This window comes from Trichechus manatus, unplaced genomic scaffold (genome assembly GCF_000243295.1).
Source record: "Trichechus manatus latirostris isolate Lorelei unplaced genomic scaffold, TriManLat1.0 scaffold00261, whole genome shotgun sequence".
Classification (NCBI taxonomy): Eukaryota; Metazoa; Chordata; class Mammalia; order Sirenia; family Trichechidae; genus Trichechus; species Trichechus manatus.
The window spans coordinates 1522599-1549353 of NW_004444197.1; the positions used below are offsets into that span (position 1 = coordinate 1522599).

The 26755-nt window shown below is 38.4% G+C and overlaps 1 protein-coding gene across 3 annotated transcripts in view; it reads right to left on the reverse strand.

The window, feature by feature from the left end:
- ILRUN (inflammation and lipid regulator with UBA-like and NBR1-like domains) overlaps positions 1-26755 on the reverse strand; it is a 135444-nt gene that overhangs the window by 53294 nt on the left and 55395 nt on the right. For all 3 annotated transcript variants that reach the window (XM_023724778.1, XM_004389833.1, XM_023724777.1), the window contains exons 2-3: positions 22945-23099; positions 16329-16526 (exon numbers count right to left, since the gene is read on the reverse strand). In XM_023724778.1, coding sequence (XP_023580546.1) covers positions 16329-16526; positions 22945-23099 — 353 coding nt within the window. The remainder of the gene's footprint in view (positions 1-16328; positions 16527-22944; positions 23100-26755) is intronic.

The window sequence follows — 26755 nt, forward strand, 5'->3', positions numbered from 1 at the left end:
AAAAAAAAAAAAAAAAGTGGGATGAAGCTAAAAGCAGCGCTTGAAAGGAATTTACACTGAGTCTGAATCAACTCAGCGGCAACAAGTTACTAAAATGGAGATTCTCTCCTTTCGGGATCGTATTGGAGCCCTAATAGCGCAGTGATTAAAGTGATCGACTGCTAACTGAAAGGATAGCAGTGCAAAATCACCAGCGGCTCCACGAGAGAAAGATGTGGCAGTCTGCTTCGGTAGAGAAGAGGTTTACAGCGTTGGAAATCCCATAGGGTCGCTATGAGTCGGAATTGACTTGGCAGTGGGTTTGTTTTGGAGCCCTGGTGGCGAAGTGGTTAAGCAGTTAGCAGCTAAACAAAAGGTAGGCAGTTCAAATCCACCAGCTGCTCCTCGGAAACCCTATGGGGCAGTTCTATTCTGTCCTATAGGGCCACTATGATGCAAAATCGACTCGATGGCAACAGGTTTAAGTACCTATATTAATGAAGAAAAAAGGTCTCAAATCAATGACCTTAGCTCCCACCTTTAGAAAGCAGAAAAAGAGATAACAGCCCTATCCCAGTGTTTTGGATTTAACTGTGTCCCCAGAAACGTGTGTCAACTTGTCTAGTCCAAGATTCTCCATATTGTGTGACTGTCCACCATTCTGTTATCTAACATGATTTTCCTATGTGTTGTAAGTCCTACCTCTATGATATTAATGAGACAGTTATGTTAATGAGGCAGGACTCAATCTACAAGATTAGGTTGTGTCTTAAGTCAATGTCTTTCAAGATATAAAAGACAGAAGCATGCAGAGAGATGTGGGGACTTCATACCACCAAGAAACAACAGCGCATCCTTTTGACCTGGGGTCCCTGTGCTGAGAAGCTCCCTCCCCTAGAGGTGACAGAAAAAGCTGGCGACCTGAATTTGAATTTTTAGGCTCCCAGACTGTGAGAGAATAAATTTCTCTTTGTTAGAGCCACCCACTTGTGGTATTTATGTTATAGCAGCACTAGATAACTAAGACACCCAGGAGCCAGAGCTCTAGCTCTGGAACCACAGCACTAGCTTACCCTATTGCCCTCTTCCATCTAGCCCCCTTTTCCCCCGCCTTCGTCACCCCACCTTTGTCCTCCATGCCACCATCCATGGCCCCGAGGGGACCCAGCCTGGACCCTAGACTCTCCCCACTACCGGTCCCGCTCCAGCCCCTAGCCTGGTTCACACTGCAGACAAACAACCCATCTCTACCCCTTCCTACCCTGCTGGACCTGCCTTGCTGTAAACCATAGCTGAGCTACCAGCCCTGCACATCCAGACAAGTTGGTGAGAAGTATCATGCCTAAAGACAAGCAAGTAACAAAGCACACCTGGCCTACCCACTCAGACATAACCAAACAAAACAAAAAAGCAGGACAAAACAAACCTACAATCAATAAATAAAGAAAATAATACTTGTATGTCTCAGAGTCAGCAGACAATATTAAAACACATTTAAAAAACTAAGACAAGATGGCTTCAGTAAGAGATGATAATAAAGCACAAGTTGACCTTCCAGCAGAAGAAAAGGCATTAGAAGTGCCTGATAGGGAATTCAAAAGTCTAATAGTCAGGGCTTTCCACAGATTAGGAAAGAGATTGAGGAAAACGCAGACAAAATCATGGAAAACACGAACAAAGCCAACCAAAATCAAGGAAAACATAGACAAAGCAATAGAAGAATTCAGGAAAGTAATAACAAGAACAAAATGTCAAAATCAATAAACAACTAGAAATCATACAAAAACAGCAATTAGAAATCCAAAAGATAAACAATAAAATTTCAGAAATGGACAACGCCAATAGGTTTTAGGTGCAAATCTGAAACAAGAGAAGACAGGATCAGTGAAATTAAAGACAAATCCATGGATGCCACTTTGAGGAAAAATTAGACAAAAGAATGAAGAAAAATAAAGAAAATCTAAGACCTATGTGGGATACAACCAAGAACTAAAATCTGCATGTGATCGGAGTTCCAGAAAAGCGGGAGAAAATGGAAAACACAGAGAACATCACTGAAAATTTGCAGACAGAAAACTTCCCTAATATCATGAAAGATGAAAAGTTGACCGTCCGAGAAGTTCAACATACCCCATATAGGAAGACTCCAAAAGAAAGTCACCAACACGTATCATAATCACACTCACCAAAACCAAAGACAAAGAAAGAATCCCTAGAGTAGCTTGAGAAAAACAAAAAGTCACAAACAAAAGGGAAAAAATAAGACTATACATTGATTATCCAGTAGAAATCATGCAGGCAGGAAGGCAATGGGATGATATATATAACACCTTGAAAGAAAAAAACTGCAAACCAAGAATAATAAATCCTGTAAAATTCTCTCAAATATGATGGCAGACTTAGGACACTTTCACATATTCAAAAATCAAGGGAATTTGTAGAAAACAAACCAAACTTACGAGAATTATTAAAAGGAGTCCTTCGGTTAGAAAACCAACAACATCAGACAACAACCTGAATCTAGGACACAGTTCAGTATCAGCCAAATACCAACCCAGGTAATGTACTCTCAAGGATAAAACAAAACTAAGAAGTTCAAAACAGGGAATCAGAGAGGACAGTCTGGAAATGACAATGTCAGAACAATAAAAGAGGAATACACGGTGTAGGTATAGAACTTTCAAATGGAGAGGAAGTCAAGGTGATTATTAAATAATAAAAGACTGGTTCAAACATAGGAAGATAAAGGTAAATTTCAAGGTAACCACAAAGAAAGTTAACAAACTTATTCATCAAAATAAGGAAGAAAAACATAAAAGTCTCAGTAAATACAAAATCTACAATAACAAAAAGAAACTCCATAAACAAAAGGAACTCAGCACAGGAGAGTAAGAGGAACAAAGAAAAGCTCAGCACTACCAAAAAAAAAAAAAAAAACAAAAAAAAACAAAAAACAAGCACTGCAAGATGACAGAAATAAACTCACACATATCGATAATCACACTGAATGTGAATGGCTTAAATGCACCCGTAAACAGACAGAGAGTGACAGCATGGATAAAAAAATGACCCAGCCACTGCTGTCTACAACAGACACACCTTAGACCCAAGGACATAAATATATTAAAAATCAAAGTATACAGCAACCAAAAAAGAGTAAGAGTGGTGATACTAATCTCAGATAAAATAGACTTTAAGGCAAAATCCACCATAAAAGAAAAGGACATTATATAATGATTAAAGGGACAATCCATCATGATGACATAACCATAATAAATATCTATGCACCCAACCATAGGGTTCCAAGATACATAAAACAAACTCTAACGGTACTGAAAAGAGTAATTGACAGTTCCACAATAATAGTAGAAGTCTTCAACACACCACTCTCGGTAAAGGACAGAACACCTACCAAGAAACTTCACAAAGATACAGAAGATCTAAAGGTCACAATCAACCATGCTGACCTCAAAGACATATACAGAACACTCCACCCAAAAGTAGCGAAGTATACTTACCTTCTTTTCCAATGCACATGGGACATTCTCCAGAATAGAGCACATCTTAGGCCACAAAGCAACACTCAACAAAATCCAAAACACCAAGATAATACAAAGCATCTTTTCTGATCACAACACCATAAAAGTAGAAATTAATAACAGGAAGAGCAAGAGAAAAAAAATCAAATACATGGAAACTGAATAACACCTTGCTCAAGAACCACTGGGTAATAGAAGAAATCAAAGATGGAATAAAAAAATGTCTAGAATCAAACAAGAATGAAAACATATCATACTAAAATCTTTGGGACACAGCAAAGGCAGTGCTCAGAGGTGCACACATCAAAAAATAAGGGACAAAATCAAAACATTAGTGCCATAACTCAAACAAACAGAAACAGAATAGCAAAAGAAGTGCAAAGACACCAGAAGAAAAGAAATAATAAAGAGCAAAAATAAATGAAATAGAGAATAGAAAAACAATAGAAAGAACCAACAAAACCAAAAGTTGGTTCTTTGAAAGGATCAACAAAATCGACAAACCATTTGCCAAACTGACAAAAGAAAAAGAGAAGAGGAAGCAAATAACCCAAATAAGAAACAAAATAGGGGATATTACAACAGACTCAACTGAAATGAAAAGGATCATAACAGAGTACTATGAAAAACTGTACTCCAACAAATTTGAAAACCTAGAGGAAACGGATAAGTTTCTAGAAACACACTGCCTACCTAAACTAACACAAACTGAGGTAGAAAATCTGAACAGATCCATAACAAGAGAAGACACTGAAAAGGTAATTTAAAAAACTCCCAACAAAAAAAAGTCCTGGCCCAGATGGCTTCACTGGAAAATTCTACCACACATTCAGAGAAGAACTCCTATCAGTACTACTGAAACTATTCCAGAGCACAGAGAAGGGATACTTTTGAATTCATTCTATGAAGCCAGCATAACCCTGATACCAAAACCAGGCAAAGACACCACAAAAAAAACAACATCACAGACCAATATCTCTCTGAAGATAGATGCAAAAATTCTCAACAAAATTCTAGGCAGTGGAATTCAGCACCGTACAAAAAAAATAATACACCACGACCAAGTAGGATTCATACCAGGTATGCAAAGATGGTTCAACATTAGAAAAATCAATCAACGTAATCCACCACATAAATAAAAGAATGACATGATCATCTCAGTCAACGCAGAAAAGGCATCTGATAAAGTCCAACACCCATTACTGATAAAAACTCTCAATAAGATAGGAATAGAAGGGAAATTCCTCAACATAATAAAGGGCATCTACACAAAACCAACGGCCAACATCATTCTCAATGGAGAGAGGCTGAAAACATTTCCCCTGAGAACCAGAACAAGACAAGGATGCCCTTTATCACCACTCCTATTTAACACTGTGCTGGAAATCCTAGCTAGAGCAAGAAGGCAAGAAAACGAAATAAGGGGCATACAAATTGGTAAGGAAGAAGTAAAACTATCCCTATTCGCAGATGATATACTACACATAGAGAACCCAAAAGACTCCACGAGAAAACTACAGGGACTAATAGAAAGATTCAGCAGAGTAGCAGGATACAAGATAAACATACAAAAATCAGTTGGATTCCTATATACCAATAAAGAGAACTACGAAAAGGAAATCAGGAAAGCAATACCATTTATAATCACCCCTAAAAAAATAAAATAATTAGGAATAAATCTAACAAGAGACGTAAAAGACCTATACAAAGAAACTACAAAACACTACCGCAAGGAACCAAAACAGACCTGCATAAATGGAAAACATACCATACGCATGGATAGGTAGACTCAACATTGTGAAAATGCCAATTCTACCAAACGCAATCTACAAATACAATGCAATCCCAATTCAAATATCAACAGCATTCTTTAACTTTATACTAAAAGGAAAAAGGCTCCGGAGAAGTAAAGCAATACTGAAGAAGAAGAACGAAGTAGGAGGCCTTACACTACCTGACTTCAGAACCTACTATACAGCTACAATAGTCCAAACAGACTGGTACTAGTACAATGACAGATACATTGACCAATGGAACAGAATCAAGAACCCAGATGTAAATCCATCCACCTACGGTCACCTGATCTTCGACAAGGGCCCAAAGTCCATCAAACGGGGAAAAGACAGTCTTTTTACAAATGGTGCTGGCAAAACTGGATGTCCATCTGCAAAAAAATGAAACAGGACCCATACCTCACACCATACACAAAAACTAATTCAAAAAGGATCAAACGGTTAAACATAAAACCCAAAACTATAAAAATCATGGAAGAAAAAACAGGGTCCACACTAGGGGCCCTAATATATGGCATAAACAGGATACAAACCATAATTAACAATCCACAAACACCAGAAGATAAGCTAGATAAATGGGATCTTCTAAAAATTAAACACTTATGCTCATCAAAAGAGTTCACCAAAAGAGTAAAAAGAGAAGCTACAGACTGGGAAAAAAAATTTGGCTATGATATATCCCACAAAGGTCCAATCTCTAAAATCTACAGAAAAATCCAACACCTCTACAATAAAAAGACAAATAATCCAATTAGAAAATGGGCAAACGATATGAACAGACACTTCACCAAAGAAGACACTCAGGCAGCTTACAGAAACATGAGTAAATGCTCAAGATCACCAGCCATTAGAGAAATGCAAATCAAAACTATAATGAGGTATCATCTGACCCCGACATTACTGGCATGAATCAAAAAAACAGAAAATAACAAATGTTGGAGAGGTTGCAGGGAGACGAACTCTTTTGCACTGCTGGCGAGAATGTAAAATGGTAGACCCATTTTGGAAAATGATATAGCGCGTCCATAAAAAGCTAGAAATAGAGATACTATTCAATCCAGCAATCCCACTCTAGGAATACATCCTAGAGAAAGAACAGCCCTCACACAAATGGGCGTATGCAATACCCATGTGCACTGCAGTATTATTCACATAGCAAAAAGATGGAAACAACCTAAGTGCCCATCAACAGATGAATGGATAAACTGGTACATACACACAATGGAATACTACACAACGATAAAGAACAATGATGAATCCATGAAACATCCCACAACGTGGATGAATGTGGAGGGCATTATGCTGAGTGAAATAAATCACTCAAAAAATGACAAATACTGTATGAAACCACTATTATAAAATATTATAAAAAACACATGAAAATGTTTCAACATAGAAAGAAACAATCTTTTTTGCTTATGAGGGAGGAGAGAGGTGGGGAGCGGAAATCACTAACTATAGTAGATAAGTGGTAACTCTAGTGAAGGGTAAGAAAATACACGACACTGGGGAAGTCAGCACAACCTGATCAGGGCAAAGCTACAGAAGCTTCACAGACTCATCCAAACACCCTGAGAGACCTACCTACTGGGGTGAGCGCCGGGGACCATGGTCTCAGGGGACATTTAGTTCAATTGGCATAACACAGTCTATGAAGAAAGTCTCCTACATCTGACTGTGGTGAGTAGCATCTGGGGTCTTAAACGCCTGCAAGCGGCTATCTAAGATACATCTACCGATTCCATCCCGGCTGGAGCAAAGGAGAATGAAGAATACCAAAGACACAAAAGAAAGATTAGTCCAAAAGATTAATGGACCACAATCACCATAACCTCCACCAGACTGAGCCCAGAACAACTAGACAGTGCCCGGTTACCACAACTGACAGCTCTGACACGGATCACAATAGAGGTTCCCGGACAGAGCAGGAGAAAAATATAGAACAAAATTCAAATTCACAAAAAAAAAAACAAAGAGACTAGGCTTGCTGGTCTGACAGAGACCTGAGAAACCCCAAGAGTATGGACCCAGGACACACCCTTTTAACTCAGTACTGCAGTCATTCATGCCTGAGGTTCACCCTTCAGCCAAAGATTAGACAGATTTATAGGGCTAACAATAACATACACGCGGAACGTGCTTCGTAGTTCAATTCACGTAAAGGACACTAATGGGATCATGAGCCCAAAAGCAAAGACGAGAAGGCAGGAAGGGACAGGAAAACTGGATGCATGGAAACAGGAAACCCGGGGTGGAGAAGAGGAGAGTGTTAACACACTGAGGGGTTGGGGACGAATGTCACAAAACAATTTGTGTATTAACTGTTTAATGAGAAACTAATTTGCTATGCAAACTTTCACCTAAAGCACAATAAAAAAAGAAAAAGGGGGAAAAAGTAGTAAAGAAAAACATGTAAAATATGACTCAAGATAGAACTCATTACTATCTTATTACTTTGTTTGATGTCCTACATTACTTTGAATTCGCAAGTCAATATTACTGTCAATCACATTTATGAATGGGAAGAATTTTTAATTATAATTCTTATATTTGTATTACCTTTGTGTAGATATATGGTAAAAAAAAAAAAAAAAACAGTAAAAATTCTGCCTATAAAAATCCAGTGTGTATTTTACCAATCACACATTCCAGAAAGATAGAAATAAAGACTGTTGCTATTGTTTGGGGTCATTTTCTTACTGTAGGCATGACTTTTGTGAAAGTGGTGGCCAAATGTTTATCAAATCCACTCTTCATACGGACGCCACTATTCCTACTGACTCTGTCTCCCACAGCCCTCCTGGCAAAAATATAAATATAATTTGAAAGCAGTACCTTTTTTTTATGGTAGCCAGAGCCCAACTGTTAATGGAAACATTTTTGGTCTGGAATGTTAGGTACCAAGGATTCTGGGTTAAAGGAATTGCTACTTCTTTTTTAAAAAAATAGGAGCCCTGGTGGTGCAGTGATTAAAGCTTTGCCTTTGGTTCTTGTCCCTGTGAAGTCTAGCCTGGTCTGACTTTACTTCCCTAGTTGAAGTGACAGATGGCTTAGTGGACCAATCACTGGACTTAGAAGTTTTTCCGGTTAGCCAGAGGTGGGCAAATGAGCAGACGTACCATTTACCCATGAGTATTTAAAAAGGTCATCTCTGTCCCATTATCAATTTAAATACATTGATGTCTCTCTTCTGTATTTTTATTCTGAAGTCATCTCATAATTATTAGAGTATTTTCTTTCCTTTTCTCAATAATCAAATTTTGTGGTTCTATAACTAAAGCCACGTATTTTCAGTTGATCTACTAATAGTAACTGCTTAATGAAAAAAGAAACCAGAAAACGAACAAAAAAAAACCAAAGCAAGCAGATGGAAGAAAATAATAAAAATAAGAGCAGAAATTGATGAAATAGAAAACTTAATGAAACCAAAAGCTGGTTCTTCAAAAAGACCAACAAAATTGAGAAACCTATCAAGACTATCAAAGAAAGAAAAAGAGGAAACACAAATTATCAATATCAAGAATTATATTCAATGTCAAGAGGGGATTATCCCTAGAGACACAAAAGATATTAAAAGAACAGTGTGGATACTACAAACAACTCTACGTACATAAATTCAATAGCTTAGATGAATCATGTGCCCATGTAAATAATGCGCCCACACATATACACACATAGCATGCCTAGAAAAATAATGCACGAGGGATTGCATGATTGGCAAAAACATATTACGTGTGTGTAATTTGTGCAAAAATACGGTAGTACGCTCCATGTGTAAATTGTATATGTTCTATGTGTAAGCTCTGATAGGGCTATACTCTCTAAGTAACTAACACACTTTTTAACTTGATCCAGCCTTAGAGTTACAGCTCTTACTAATTTATATACAGATTATAATCAATTTTCAGAACCCCCTAATGTCATCTGGGAAGTTCCCCTCTTTTTCAAGAAAAGAGTAAAAATAACTCCAATAAGATTGGGGGGAGCTGTATATTTAGGGTTGTACATATTCTGACCTAATTTATCTTTCAGTAGCTAAACTCTGAAGGTAGAGAAAAGAGATCAGCAGCTCCTAGAATGATAGCCAAAAAGAAGAAACACTGTCGTCCTGCCCTAACTCCTTCAGTTAACTGAACTAAAGGAGATATTCATGGCAGAAGGGGCTCTGAGAGAATTAAAGAGTAGACTGCACGGACTGTGATGCTTGCCTGCACATGACAAATACATTAACTATAAAGAAAAAGTAAAGGCCAAGTGTTTCTCCAACACTATGAGAGATAAATGTAAAGAAAATGTTAAGGATTATATACTTCTTTTTAAAAAGGAAATTATGCTGAAGTATTTAATCTTTAAAATTGTCAACGGTTTCACAATTATTTATTTTCTTTTTAGCAACAAGCTTACTAATATTTTAACCAAGAATTATACTTGGTTAAAACTAAAACAAACAAAAACAAAAACCCAAACCTGCTGCCGTTAAGTGTGTTCTGACTCATGGTGACCCTACAGGACAGAGTAGAACTGTTCCATAGGATTTCCAAGGCTGTAAGTTTATAGAAGCAGACTGCCAAATCTTTCTCCCACAGAGCAGCTGACCTTTAGGTTAGCAAACGAGTGCTTTAATCACTGTGCCACCAGGGCTCCTATTTTTTTTAAAAAAGAAGTAGCAATTCCTTTAACCCAGAATCCTTGGTACCTAACATTCCAGACCAAAAATGTTTCCATTAACAGATGGGCTCTGGCTACCATAAAAAAAGGTACCGCTTTCAAATTATATTTATATTTTTGCCAGTCCACCAAATCCTAATCTTACCTTTTTGGGGGGGAAAGCGCTGTTAAGGAGTGATAAAACTATAAAAGAAACAGTGTTAGCACTAACAGCACACATTAACACTACCCATAGCTAAAGGACAAAGTAATTAAGACATGTAATGCTTCATACCTGGACATACAAATACGTTGTTAATTATAACACTTTACAGAAGGATCTCTGTTTCATCTGATTTCTTTATTTTTCTATGCTCCATAGAGGCTCAGGGCCATATAACCCGCATTTTAGAGGGTAATCTGAAGAGTACAGCCATTTCAAGTTACCTATGACTCATGTGGAACTACATGGACATGACCACCAACAATCACTACCACCTGGTGGCAGCACAATCTCCAGCAGGCTTCCTTCTCTGTTAACTGGAATAAGCCTATCAACTCATAAACTTAATATACAATCTTACGAACAGAAATATGTTCAAGGACTTCAGATCTCATTTACATTTTGAAATGTCCCTTCCTTATCAAAAAGAAACCTGTTGTTTTCAAGGGCTACTCATATTTCTGATATTGGAGCATTCTAGATTATGAGAATTGAAACAGAGACCATCTTATGGAGGATCTTCTAGAAGCAAATGAGAGTCCAACATAAAAAAAAGAAGTTCTAAAGGTGGGGTGAATAGGCAAAAGGGCAAGAAGAACTGGGAGAAATGCCAGGCAGAGAAGCATCTAAGTAGAAGACATCAGGGTCAATGTCTTACTAAAGTAAGACGAAGTCTGTATGGAACCAGAGTTTCTTTTATAACATGGTCAGTTAAAATAAAGGAGAGGAATAAGGAGGCAAAGTCCCACATTACCTGGCTAGGGAGGACATGCTATAAAATGGAGATGCTGGAAGAAGAACTTACAAAGGCTTTAGAAGATAAATAGTCCGTTTGGTTTACATGGTGCACACCCAGTAAGCTTCCTAACATCTGGGACACACAGAGCAGTATTTTGGTTCGGGAGCTTAAAAATTAATACTGTATAAATATTTAATTTACATGCAAAATGTCCCTAGGGACCCATGTGAGATATTTGACAAGAAGAGCTACTTCAAGTGAGACAAATCCCCATCAGCACCAGATAACCAGACTGTCACAATCTTAGTTTATGTCACTACCAGGCCTTCTTTGATTTAGAGGGAACTGTCACAGGTCAGGGTAAATCTCTCCTGTGGAATTTCGGAAGACAGCACTCTGCTAGGAGGAGAGAAACACACCACTGTTGATTGTTACTGTTGTTAGCTGCCATCAAGTCTCTCCCAACTTACAGCAACCGCACACACGAAGGAACAAAACGCTGCCTGTCCTACACCATTCTCATTATTAGTTATGGATCAGACCGTTGTGATCACAGGGCTTCCACTGGCTGATTTTTGGAAGTAGATTGCCAGGCCTTTCTTTCTAGCCTGTCTTAGTCTGGAAGCTCCACTGAAACCTGTTCAGCATCATAGCCACATGCAAGCATCCACTGATGAGTGATGGCTGCTCATGAGGTACATTGGCCAGGAAATGAACCCAAGTCTCCCAGGAGCAGATTACCTAATAAGTAAGGTAAGCATGGGCTTGCTTGTGCTTACTTACTAATCTGTAGTGAACAATTTCACATTTTTTCACCACATAAAAAGATTCTGCTTGTAGGTATAGCTGGCATCTGTCTGTTTCCCAACCCCACAGCACCTTCCTACAGAATCAAAGCCTCTCTTTAAATTTCCAGTCCCTGACAGAGAGAGATTACCCAGCAAGCAAGGTAAGCATGGGCTTACTTGTACTTACTTACTAATCTGCAGTGAATTATTTCATATGTTTTTCACTGTATCAAATGACAAAGATCATAAATTTACTTTTGTTAATTTATATTATAAACTAAAATTTATAGCTAATTTATAACTTTTACTAGAACTCAGGTCAATTACTGATTCTCTTTAGCCTTCAGGTTCCTCACTCATAAAGTACAGCTAACATTTCTCTCATAAGGTAATTTATATGCAAAAAAGCCCAATACAATGCTTACCATACAGTAGGCACTAGGATAAACATTAACTTTTATCTAAAAAACAAATTCCTTTTGGGGGATGGAGTGGAGAGGGAAATCAAAGTCAGTAAAAATAAAATAAAATAACATGTTTGGAATTGATACTGCCAATAAATCAGATATTTAGTGGTTCTCAACCAAGGGAGTTGGAAATTTGTATGGTGGGGGAGAGGGTTGTTGATAAATAGGTGAAGCTAGAGGTATTTAGTGGAATGAGATGAGAGGCCTTGCAATATGGCTCCACGTAATGAAGAACTGTCCATAAAACACGCTGAAAGTACCCTTGTTGAAAAACTCTGAGACTGCAACCAAGCCAAAATGGGAAGGGAAAAAAAATCACTGTGTGAATGATTGAAAAAAAATCCGCTGCCGTCGAATCAATTCAACTCATAGCAACCCTACAGGACAGAGGAGAACTGCCCCATAGGGTTTCCAAGGAGTGGCTGGTGGATTCGAACTGCCGATCTTTTGGTTAGCAGCCAAGCTCTTAACCACTACACCATCAGGGCTCCACATAAATGATTGAATATAACAAAAATTCCTTTTGAGGAAGAGAAATAAAACTACGTAAGTGATATTCAAAAATAAGGAAACTAAATTCTTTCCAGAGAAGACCATCAAAAGACTATAGAAAAGACCATCTCACCAAAAACAAAAATAAACAGTTTTTTTAAAAAAATCCTGTTAAAACAGAAAGATAAGGCACAAAGAGGCTACATTACTTGTCCAAGGTCGTGTCCAGACAACTTAGTCTACAGTCTATACGCTTACCACTACTCTGTACTCAATGAACTAGTAAGGTAAGAGCGGAAGAACCTGGCAAGAGCTAATCATGGTTGATACGGCTTTTTTTTTTTTTTTAAAAATGTTCATATGAAGAACACCAAAGACACAAGGAAAGTATTAGCCCAAGAGACAGAAAGGGCCACATAAACCAGAGACTTCATCAGCCTGAGACCAGAAGAACTAGATGGTGCCCGGCCACCACCAATGATCGCCCTGACAGGGAACACAACAGAGAGACTCTGATGGAGCAGGAGAAAGGTGGGGTGTAGAACTCAAATTCTCGTAAGACCAGACTTAATGGTCTGAGACTGGAGGAACCCCGGAAAGCATGGCCGCCGGATTCTCCATCAGCCCAGAACTAAAACAATTTCTGAGGCCAACTCTTCAGACAGGGATTGGACTGGACTGTGGGATATAAAGTGATACTCATGAGGAGTGTGTCTCTTAGCTCAAGTAGATACAAGAGACTAAATGGGCAGCTTCTGTCTGGAGGTGAGATGGGAAGGCAGAAAGGGTTAGGAGCTGGTTGAATGGACATGGGGAATCGGGTGGAAAGGAGGAGTGAGCCATCATAGTGTGGGGAGAGCAGTTAGGGTCACATAACAATGTATGTATAAATTTTTATATGGGGAAAAATAAATATGTTCATAGTTGTAATTTTATACATAATATATTTACTTTCTGTCAGTCATTTTTAACATCCCTGATATCAAGATGTGCTTTACACTTAATTAGTTTGGGTTCAATGAAATATGGTAGTTTGTAAAATGGCATTAACTTCTTTACTAGAGCAGATGAAGGGATTGAAAATTACACTCCACAGAGCCCTGGAGGTAATCTCAGACAGAGAAGGACAAGAAAGCACAGGCCAAGGAGGGCCTCAATTTAACAAGACAAGTTTCACTTTTTTCCTTTCTTTTTTTGGGAGGGGCATCCATATATGCTTTTATCAAGAAAGGGGTTCCAGTGCTTAAGAAAAATGCTTGAAATCGACAGAATAGATAAATTAAGATCATTTGAAGGTATCATATTCCACAAAGTCCTGACAAACAACTTACAGACTATAAGAAATCCGGATGAGGTTTTAAACTTTTTACTACCCCCAAAGTCAGTATAGTTTTGATTTATACTCCACCTCTCAAAGTTGAGAGGGCTATTCCAAGTATAAAACTTAATGGCCCACGTAGTAGTAATTATCTTTAATCTAACACTAAAGAACGCAAAAATACAAGACTAGTGTTCTCAAGCCCTGGAGAACACTAAGCAGCAATACTTTTGCAACAAAGGAATAAAAAATAAGACATGTATATTGTCTATCTCTCCCCTTAAAAACACTGACATTCATTTAAAAAATTTACTGAGGGCCCACTCTCGCTCTGTGTTCAGCTCAGTTTTTTGAAGAGTTACAAAGATAAATTGGACATATATCATCTTAAGTTTTAAACATGATGTGAGACGTTTTTCAAATTAACTGGGTAGAAAGAGATGAAGTGCCAGAGAGAGGTGAAGAGATAGTGCAATGGGAGTTGACAGGTGGGAGAAACTACTTTAACCATGCAGGTAAGAGGATTCTTAGCCAAGGTAGTCTGAGAACAAAGTCCTGAAGGGCAGGGTGACACTTAGATGTGGCATGATGGGGATAAAGGTAGGAAGAAAGGACAACATAAACAGACCATGAGACAAATAATCCCTCTGCATGCTGATATGTGATCACATGTTCATTTGCTATTCAACAAATAGTTCACAGTATAGTAGGAGAAAGGGTAAGTAAACAAACACCTAAAATATGATGTGGTCAGTATGATGAGCGCGTGTATAATATTAATGAAAAAGGGAGAGATGAATTTCCTTGGAGTGGTAGGGAAAGTGGGGCAAGAGGGAAAGACAGAAGGAGGGAAGGAAGAAACGTGACTAGTCAGGGCCCTAAGGACGGAAGACAAGTCTGCTGAGTGGAAAGGGAAAGAAAAATATATCTCAGGTAATGGGAATAACACGAACAATGGCATGAAGAAGTGACAGCATGTGGTGTCTTCAGGGAATGGTTTTGGGGGAGTGAAGAGGTGACTGAGATGAGAGTGAAAATGAGATAAGGCCAGATTGTGAGGAATTTTAAGTCCCTTGCCAAGTGCTTGGCTTTATCACAATAGGTGTCTGGCTATTACAAAAGGCGCAATGTTTTAGACAAAGAATGATGTCACGTAAGTAGTATGAGACACCCTTTCTAACATTAAAATATTTTGAGATTGTAAAAATATTTAAAATGTCCACTGGCTGCAAAAGCATATATCAAGAACATTAATTTCAGTTCCTCCTGAAGTAATTCCAAAGGTTCCACTAGCCTACAGGCCATGAGTCCAGTGAAGAGCTGTCTGAGGGAAGAACTATTTACTATTTGTTCCTGTTTGGACCTCAAGGGCATGGGATATAGTGGAACCAATAGGAACTGGTTCCTGATTAAGGAAGATAAGACAGAACAAAAGAGGGACTCGAAGGTTTCTGACCTGATCATCTCAGCAGGGTGCAGATGATATTAATGGTTTTGGAGAGAAGGATATAAGTTTTGTCTGAGAGAGATTAAAATTCAGAAATCTACGGCCAATCCAGGTGTTCTGTCCATAAGCAGTTAAAACACAGATCTGGAGCTCTTAAAAGAGGCCAGGGCAAAGATGACACTATACAGAGACAAAGGAAGAACCTTCAGAGAGGAGGAAGAGAAACAGGAAAGGTGTCGTGTCAGTCTAGGGAGGTACATATTTCAAAAAACATTTGGAGTGTGGTGTCAAGTGGTAATTCAAAGGTCGATTAGTATGAAGACTATCAAGAGGCTATTGGATTTGCAAATTGGGTAGTCGCTGATAATCTCTGTTTGAGTAGTTTCATTGAGTGAGGAGTGGGTAATGGATAAATTGGGTTGAAGAGTGAATGGAAAACAGGGAGGAAGAGACAGTGAGCATAGGTCACTCTGCTCAAAGTCTGGCAATGAAGGGATGGGGTGAGAAGTATTAGTAGCATGACAGGTTGTCAGATACCACACATTTTGTACATTATTTTTTATTTGACTTGCGTCTAGAGACTCTGAGATCAGGGACTGCCTTCAGTATTCTTACAGCACCTAACAGATTATATACTAAAAACCGCAGCACTGCCAACTCATTGTTTAGAATGCAAAATATAGTACCTCACATACTTCACTAAATTTTAATTAAATTCTAGGGGAAAAGGGAGAGTCCTAGACTGAACCAATTAATCATTTATCTCCATGGGGTGACTATTTGAAAGAGGCCATGCCCTGTTACATCATTTGACAAGTTCTGTGAACAACATGAAGGATATGCTGTAAGATGTTACCTTAATTCCCTCACCCTGGGCTGCACAATGACATACTCACCTCCATAGTAGAGTCCGGTAGCAGTGCACATCCGCCACTGTCCCTGATACATTCCTGCTCTGCTGGGGCTGCACATCTGGACGCTGACATCTGCAATCTCTTGGGGCTCTAGCGATCGCACCATCACCATGTTCACATGTCCAAATTGGTCTCCCCCGACATATTTAAGACAAACCCCTGGGGGCCAGGCCTCTGCCCCTGAGTTCAAGCAAAAGAAAAAAAAAGTTAGGCAATCAGTGGTCCTAGGTTGGGTGCAGTTTATTACAAAACCGTGGAGAAGGATTCTTTCTCTCATATACAACATATAGAAAACTAACCACATCCTTGAGCTATGATGTCTCGCATGACTGATGAGAAGGAATTATCATCTGAGTCAACAACCTCTGACCAACAGTCTGTCCCTAAGAGGATGCACATAAGGCAAAACTAACACAGTTCCGCAAGAAGACGCATGCTTCTGGTGATCCCAGGGAAGGCCAAACATCACACTGAATCTGTAGTACCTATAAAAATGCTGTCTGCGAAGAGCCATGGAGATCACAGTCCCATATCTTTGGGGGACTGCTTTTTCTACTAAGAGGTAATATATGTCCATTTGCACCTGAACTTCTTAAGATGACATCCTGAGTAAAAATATGTCTGCTGTCAGTTTTCCCATCAAGGCGAGAGAATAAAACACATAAGGAGTATCTTCCATAATATTATTTTCATTTTAAAACTGCTTTTTGCCCAATGTTTGACTTTTCTTCTGGGGTTCTTAACTATAAAACCACCCTGGCGCAAGAGACTCTATACAAATACCAGATGCAGGAGTCGAGTGAAAGTTTAGTTGTCAGGTTCAAACCGTGGTAGGGAAGATATGGATAGGGGGGTGAACTCCTCTGATAGCAGTATCAACGAACTGTGGCTCTGAGGGGCGATGGCACCAGCCAGAGATGCTAAGGAAAGAACAGGAATGGCAATACAGAGAAATGGCTTTGGCAGGAATATCTTTCTGCCTTTGGAAGTGCCAAAGATCTTATTTGATACCTATTCCTGTGTAACTACTTTCATGTAAATGAATTCAAAATGAGATATCCATGTACTGACTTGTTCTAACCAGTCAAGCAGTTAACAAGTGACTAGATGTGATCTCTGTGATCCTGTGAAATCTCTCAAACATACACCAATTGATACACTTCTTTTTACTGTAAACAGAAATCTCTATACTCCTCTTTTGGGATATATACATTCATTATAAAAATAAATCATTATGAAAATCTGGACACAGCCAGGCTCTCAGGACACAGCATGCTTGTAATTTGCCTCCTAGCAGTAATCTGGGATGCCTCAGTCCATGAAGTGCCAGGCTGGTTTTGATATATCTGACGGCTCACTACTTCTGAAAAGGAACCAGAGGTAGAAAAGCAACCAGAGTGCCACTGCTGAGATCTCAGCCACAAAATGAACAGTGCACTCTGTGGTCCTTGGGCCTTAAGGGTAACAGCTGAAGCTACATTTTGTCACTCGCTCTCAAACAAGGAAGAAACCTGCCAGCAAAGTGCCCTCTTAACACTACGAAAAGCAACCACAGCTGGTGGAAGGGTTGTGGATAATAAACTGGCAGTGCATGTTAATTCTGTTTTTCATTTCTGAGCAAAAGCTTTTTTTTAGGTCAAGAAAAACAGTAGCTGACACCTTAGAAAATGTCATTCCCTTTAAAGACCAAGATTCGAGAGGAGAATAAAACTACTGTTATAAGGCTGAATTCACCATTATTCTTTAAAACACACATACAAACACACTTATCTGGGACAAGGCAATGTTTATATGAAAACCAAAGAATGTGCCTGTCTTTGAACTTTTAAAAAACTAAGAAAAACCAAGACTGTCGGGGTGTGGGAAAGACTTGGCTGTACTGAGCAGACAACCACAGGAGCTGAGAAGGTTGGGTCCTCTCAGCTGTGCAAAGGAAGGAGCATGGTCATATTCTAGGGAAACCAAGTTAGTTGGTAGCAGCTAGAGTCTTGATCTTATTAGTACTCCAGATACCTATTGTTGTTCAATGTGGTACCTGGAAAGCCTCTTGAATAAAGTATCGGAAGAGTTATCCACCATCATCTCTAAAGTGTTAATTTGTTATGGAATGAAGAACCCAGACATCTGTCTTCCAAGAGTAATCAATAGTTCACCATGATATATGGTTCTTACAGCCACAGTGTTAGGTCGGGCAACTCTGAAAAGGTCAAAGATACTGATGCCTGATACTGAAGAAAGGGAAATACTGTGAGCTGTTCAGACCACAAGGCTACACATAACTGAAATGTAGATTTGAGAAGTATAAATCACAGGGCTTCAAATTAAGTCTCAGTTACAAATTAGCTTAAGGGGGAATAGCTCTATCTAGAAGAAAAGAAAGACTATTTTATGACTTTCCAAGTTCTCACAATGAAGTACATGATTAACACTGTGATTATCACAGAATATCATTTTATTGAAAAAACCCATGATATGGCAATTCTGAGATGGTAAAGAGCATCGCAAAAGTCAAATAACAGTGCATCAGTTCCAAAAAGCCTAGGACTTACTAGGTATAAATGATTATAGAAATAGTTTTGAAATAATAAGGAACATCCAAACAGCAATGCAGAAGACATATCTTAGTGAAGATTCACTATCTTTTTAACCCTTTTGAGTTCGGAGACTGCATTTTAAATTAAACTTCATGAAGGAAGGACCTTCATCAATTCTGTCACCATTTTTCCTCTGTACCTAATAAGGTGACTGAACATAATAAAATTTGTTGAATGAATGAATGAATGAAGCAGAATTATTTTTTCTATAGTCATAGGACAGGAGCCCTGGTGGCACAGTAGTTAAAGCGCTCGGCTGCTAACCAAAAAGATCAGCGGTTCGAACCTATCAGCTGCTCCACTGGAGAAAGATGTGGCAGTCTGCTTCCGTAAAGATTTACAGCTTTGGAAATCCTATGGGGAAGTTCTACTCTGTCCTATAGGGTCACTGTGAGTCAGAATCGACTCGACAGCAGTGGGTTTTGGTATAGTCATAGTAAAGAGAAAGACAGAAAATTCACTATTTTAGATTAACAGGCCAAAAGAAAACTGGTGGAAATGGTTGTTCTTCCTCGGTCTTCTTCCCAACTCTTGTTTTAGAGCCACCTCTATGTAGTCCAAAAACTAATAGGACTCAACTGATATGTCCAAGCCACTCCCTCGTATGACAATTATTCCCACCAAACTCAGAGAAGCACTAGGGTTATCATAACTCACTCAGCCTACCATTCACCATGGTTGGACAACAGAGGATGATGGTGTAATAACTGAGAAACTGTAAGTGTTGGTAAAGAGAATTCTGCCTACTTACATTTTTAAAATAGAGGGACAGTTTCAAAAACTCAAACTTCCAAATATAAGGTTTCCTGATTAGGTTTCCCAAGCTTCCTATACTTCTACAGCAACAAAAGTTTGGATCTTGGGTTTTTGCATTTGTCATTAAATGTCTCAGTTCTGTTTCTATGGTCTGAATCTAAGGATTTAAAAAATATTAGGAGTTTAATTTTAAACAATGTGTGATGCATACTTTTCTTTGGGGAAGCTGTTGGGACAATTTACATGCAGTTTCTATCAATCTCATCTGTTGTGTATTTGAATGCTGGCATGTCTAAAACATGATAACAGAGAAGCACCATGAAAATAAATGATTATTTATGTACTTCTTTTTCAGTGGGCACTTGTCTCTTAGGGAAGTTATGAATGAGTCTAAGAGAGCCAAAGGAGAAATAGCTGAGACTTGCCCTACTTCTGTGTTACTACTCTATTTCAGGAAGGACTCAGGCCAGATTAGGATGATGCCGAAGAAGTCATACACGTGCATGCTCTCTCTCTCTCTAATAAATGGGTGTTACTCAGCTATGGAAGACCAGCTTCTCCTTAACCAAACGGAAACCATTCAATTTACAGATATAAAATTGTTTTATAACTTGTTGAACAATTTCTTGAAGAATAAAAAAATTTATTTGTGCAAAGCACCTAGAAGGATAAAATCTCTAGCAATTGTTGCCCAAAGCCTTTCAAAAGGTATTCAGACACAAGAATTCCCTTTTGCAGGAAGAAAGGCGGCAGGTCCAGAGGCTATGTTAAACTGGAGTCCAACTAAGCAAAAGCAGGGGGGAAAAGCGTTCAGGCCCACCAACAGATTTTCTCCAAGTCAAGCGGAAAGGTAGGCTTTTTAAGGTTCTAATCTGACATTCTAGCCACTACATCAACCTCTCCCAGCCCCCATTAGCCCAAGGACTATCTAGAGAGCCAGCAGATATACCAAGAGGCTTTTTGAAATATAAAATGGTATTCTGAAACAAGACAGTATTTAAAACAGTTCAAAAGTACTGTTAACAACTTTCAATGTCTGAAAACACAGAATTACCATGCAATTCCACTCATAGGTATATATTCAAAAGGATAAAAAGGACATGCTCAAACAGATACTTGCACACTGATGTTCATTCACTGCAATAGCCTAAAGATGGAAGCAACCCAAGTGTCCATCAACAGATGAATCGATAAACAAAATGTGATCTATACATACAATGGAATATTATTCAGCCATAAAGAGAAAATGAAATTCTGATACGACATGGATGAACCTGGAAAACATTATGCTGAGTAAAAAAAGGAAAATAAGTCAAACACAAAAGGATAAATATTTTATGACCCCACTCATATGAAATATCTAGAACAGATAAATACATAGAGACAAAAATTTAGTGGTAACTAGGAGCTAGGAAGATGCAAGAATGGAGGAGTTATTGCTGAAGGGGTACTGACTTTTTGTTTGGGGTGATGAAAACTTTTTGGAAACAGATAGTGGTGATGGTTGTACAACATGGTGAGTGTAATTAATGTCACTAAGTTGTACACTTAAAAATGGTTAAAACGGCAAATTCTGTGTAATATGTACTTTACCACACACACAAAAAAATTCAATAAAAAGCTCATGGAAAGCTGGATCACTTTCAGTGATTTTACTGTAAGTAAACAAGGTCTTGGTTTAATTTAAAAAAATAAATAAAACTTTAATAAGTCATATTTCCCAAATAAGCTTCACTCATTAAAAAAAAAAATTCATGTATAGATTTTAAAAGCATTTTTGATCAGTAATAGCAGTTTTTAGAAATGAGAGAAGAAACGTGATGAATAAAACCAGAATTGAAGAAACTGTCTTGATGTTGTTAAAAGCGGACAAAATTAAGAAAAGTGAGAAAGAAATTACGCAAAGTGAAGAAAATCAGACTTTGAACAAATAAGAATTTCAAGAAAAACAGAAAATATGGCTATTTTCCTGTGTTACCATGTGCTTCCCAAACTACCAATGCACTACTGTTATAACCAAAAAAGGAAGGAGCTAATGAAAATTTTACAAAGCCACATGTGTCCCAAGTCATCTACAACATTGGGTCAGTCCAGATGATGTTTGTTTGGTCAGCAACACACCAACCTTCATCTAAGGGAGATTCACTTTTTAAAAATGCCAGAAAAACTAAGAATAACAATTTAACTTGGTACATTCGTTCTTATATAAAATGCTGGCTTAGCTAGTTTTTCCCCAGAATAAAGAACTGAATTGTAAAGAACTGAAAAGTAAACAGAGTCAATAATGGGTCACTTTTATGGGTTTCTCTGAGCTCCCAGAGCTCTACATCAGATTACCTTGGTAGATAGAGTCCCCCCAAACCCACCCACATTTTTAGCTAAATTACTCCTTTTTGCCTGGTTTCCATCTTTCAGAATTTTTCTAACAGTCCTCATTAACAATGAAGTCAAAACACTCTCACACAGCCAGTATAAATTGTCATGGATGGGACAATGGATTCTAAGTCCATCCAAATGAAACAAGTCACCAGAAAAGAATTCAACATATAAAAAGTGATAATTAACAGTTACCAGACACATATTCAGAAACTATTTTCAAAGAACAATGGTTAATTTATTTTTAATTTTTCTGAAAATGAAGTTAGCAGTATATTCAAAACAATGTTGTTACTGTCTTTTAAACAATTTACCAATCTTCCCATTCTGAGCAAATCCCCACACTTCTTACCCTATTTTTCAAAGTGCTACTAATTCCTCAGATACATATCCCAATGAAACTTCAGAGAGAATTATCCTTGTGGTTCCAAAATAATGAGCTTTCCAAAGAGCAGATGCTCACAGCTCTGTCCAACTACCTTGTTCTATTCAAGGATATAACCTCCTCTAGCCTGCTGGGAATGACTGGAAGATTAATCAGAGCAGAAATAAAATGATGGAGTAGAACTGTACAGGTGGAGACAATACCACCACGACAAACAGGACTGGTTCCTGGTACCAAATGAATATTGAATTGTGTTTAGATGCTGTCAAGTCATAGGTATTTTTGGAAGGATGAGATCTAAATTCTTCATAATCCAGGACAGGGAATATTTCAATGTTTGGTCATCATGCCAGTACAAGAAAATGCTACAGCGGGTATAAGAAAAAGCTCTGAGCTATACAATTACATAACTTAAAACAATTCCTTTTCATTTAACTACTAAGGAAAAGAAAACTGGGCAAAGAAGAACTGCCCATTGTACATTTACCAGAATTCTGGATCCGCCATGTTTTTATAAACTGCGTATCAGGAGGTATCGACTCTCCTTCTCCTATGGTGACATCTTCAACAAAGGACATAGAGGGCACGCTGATGTTTGGGCTCTCAAAGTCATAATAAGCGCCAATTGCTGCTTGTAGGTTCCTACAAATAAAGAAAAAAGGCAACAGACTTCAGTCCTATCCAGAGGACATTATCTTAAGATAATGTCAAACCAAAGGAAAAAGCCTGTTTCTTAGCGTTTGTCATAGCACCCCAGACTTCTTTTAAGTCTTCAGAGCCATTGATTCTGGCTGAGGAACAAAAAACTAACAAAAAACCCCACCAGAACCAACAAACTTGTGCATCACTATCACTTTCTTCCCAAAGTACTCACATAGAAAGGAACAAACATTAGTGCCATCAGCATCAATATGATGAAATCTCTCTCTTACCCACAAAGATAGCTAGTATGGGTATAGAAGTCAATTATAAGATATCTCTTCTGTAACTGTGACTGTGGAATTCTAAGACACTCTATCTTTAAAAAATATTCTAAATATTTAATTTTTTGAAAAAGTAATACATGCACATGGTTCAAAGTTTCATACAACGAAAAATACCCATCTTCCCTCTTCTTCCCTCAAAACACACACACACACAAACACAAATACACACACAAACTATTCATATTACTTTCTTTAAAGTTCTTCCAGAACGTCCTTACACACATACAAATAAATAAGATATATATTCATATTGCCTCCCCTTTTATACACAACCAGTAGCATATTACACACTGTCCTTTGCTATATTCCCTTAATACTATATCTCGAAGACACCGCCATGTGAATTCATAGTTTACTCCTTTTTTACAGCTATATCCATTGTACAGATGCATCATTATTCATTTAACCAGTTCACTTTTGAGTTTGTTTCCAATCTTTATTCTTCCGTAAATAACCTTATTTATGTACAAAGACTGCACACATCCATCTGTGGGATAAATTCCTGTAAGTGATATTGTTGGGTCAAAGGGTATATATACACGTGTGGTTTTAAGAGATATGTCCAAATGGCCCTCAATAAAAGCTGTACACTTACTGCTCCCACCAAGAATGTATGAGAGTGCCTTCTTCCCTACTTGCTCATCAACAGTGTTTCTCCAATGTTTTGGATTTTTGCCATCCTGATAAGTAAAAAATTTCAATGAGATATTAAAATGCTTTTCTCTTATTATGAGAGAGACTGAATATCTTTTTATATGTTTAAAAGCCATTTACAGTTTCTTTTTTGGAAGCACATCTTGTAAATATTAGTGTTCTTTTTAATTATTCACAGACTCCTTTTTGTTAGAAGGAACTACCAAGCACACAAACCAGAGTCCTCAATTGAACAGAATCACACGATTGACAGCTTGGTACATCAGTGCAGAAACCAAAGCCACTAAGGTGTTTAAGTAAGCTGTGTTCATTACAGAGATCAAAGAAATTGGTGGTAATTACATTAACTGCTTCTCTTCTGGTCTTAATCATCATCCCGAGTCCCCACAGTAGACAATAACACAAATTGCATTTTTCTAACCATAAGCCAATGGATCCAGTGGGTTGTGTTTAATTATGCATAAACATAGTATGAAACAAGCTCTCACAATACACAACAGTGCAACAGATATGCTACTAACAGCAAATACTTTTCTGTTGGAGAGCCTGTCTGCTCCTCCAGGTGTTTGCAGCTGCCAGAAAGCAAGGCTATATTTTTAGAGCAGCTACCTCAAGCCAAGTCTCATGCAACGGTGGCCTGTCATATTAGTCAGTAGTGACTGGAATTACAACACCACCAAATGCCTGCTTATCAAGTGTGCTAAATAAAATTTACATGGAGCAGAGCTGGGCCACAGACCAAGCTGCGCCTGTTTGCTTGACCCTTCAACAGGAAGACTTTAGTTTTCCTAGCAACTTCCTATCTAGCTGATAGTAATCCAAAGTGAAGGACATGTGACTGGTCAAACTTGGGGAAAGTCCAGCTCCTACCACCCACAAACTGGCTTATGAGTAAGTATATCTGGAATCAGCCTTAGAATTCAAGATCAGGGGTAAAATGAGGGAAAGAAAAAGAAGACTTCTTTGCGTTTTGTTCTTTTGAAAACATTTTGTAAAGGCTACATGCCGGCTTTTTGTAAAGTTTTTTTTTTTTTTTTTGCTGCAGGTCTCTAGCAAGTAGCCTGCTGAATTGTTTTCTGTTCACTTGGCTGTAAAATATGCTTGGGAGGGAAGAAACTATTTGTGCACTCAGGACAACTGCCAATTCTCATCCCAGCCTGTGTCATATTTCACCACTTGGCTCTGCGATTAGGACAAGACTTCGAGATCACTGCAGCAGGAACTAACAAGTGGAAAAGCCAAGCCACCATATTTAGGCAGATCCACCCCTCTCTCCTCAAATCTCCTTTCACACACCCCAACTCATCCCACAGCCAAAGCCAACAAAACCGCTTATTTATACTTGTACTATATAGGTAACTCAGCCAGAGAAAGATCAAGAAAGCTGTAACACCCAAACTGAAACTGAAAGTAGTGAACTTAAGTCCTAGCAGGAAGCAGGGGTGGAGGATGACAAAGCCAATTCACTTCCCAAGTGCAAGGTGGAAAGTGGACTTCAGCTCACTGGTGTGCTAACCCATGAGACAGATAGACAGTTCCAAAGGTAGGTAGCTAGCTCCTGGACGCTCAAGCCATTTAGATTACTGTCTCACTGGGCTATGCAACAGCAGGAACCAATTCAGTGCCAGAACAAGTGGGCATGATAGCATGTACACTCATTCAAAACAACACACTCAGCTATTATTAGCCAACAAGAAATTTTACATGAAACACAGCTGTCTGAAGTGATGGTAAAGGAGAACAATGATACCCAGGATCTAGTCCACTCTCAAAACTTAAACTTCCAGGTTCCTTCAGTGTTTTCGCTCAAAAAGAAATTTTAATCTGATTTCAGATAGCTAAAACACCCTGGATAAACAAAGGAAGGCAATGTAAACTAGTGGAAAAAAAAAAAAACCACAGGCTTTGTTTGAAGTCAGCTCCTACTCTTGGCTGTGGGGCTTTGAGCAAATGGTTAAGCCTCTATGTCAGTTTGCTCATCTGCAAAACTAGAATGATACCACGTACCTCATTATATGGTTGGCCGTGAAGAGTACATGAGGCAATGTGTGTAAATACTGTAAGCTGGCAGTCATTCATTCAACAAATATTCAATTAATCAGCATTTATCCATGTGCTAGGTATTCAGTCAGAGGATAGAGCAGATAGCAAGACAGGCAAGGTACCCCCTCTCACAAAGCTTATAGTCTAGTAGACAGCAGCAAACGGGACACTCAGACAAGGGTAACGCCAACTGTCTCTCACGCAAAGGCTAACAGCCCAAGGCAGCTACTCCTACTTACCGTGAAAAATGGGTGTAGTGCACAATACAGTTTCAATTGCATTGATAATAATTAACCTGATTCGAGTAGAAGAGTTTGGTGACACTGATATGGATTCCCTGATGAAATGAAATTGTGTAACTGAGAAACAATAACATGTAACCTTTTAGTTTACAGATGAGGCCACTGGTGCCCCTGGCTAGGCAGTCAACTACTGTAGAACTCAGAGCCACACCTATTCAAAGCCACACCTACACAAAGGCACAAAACTTTTTACTTACCCAGAATTTTCTAATTATCTAATAGCCCTCTAAAAATCTGACTTTCTTAAGAATGTATTAAGTACCATGATGGGTGATTCTATAAATGAATTAGTTGTAACTATCTTGTTAAGCTG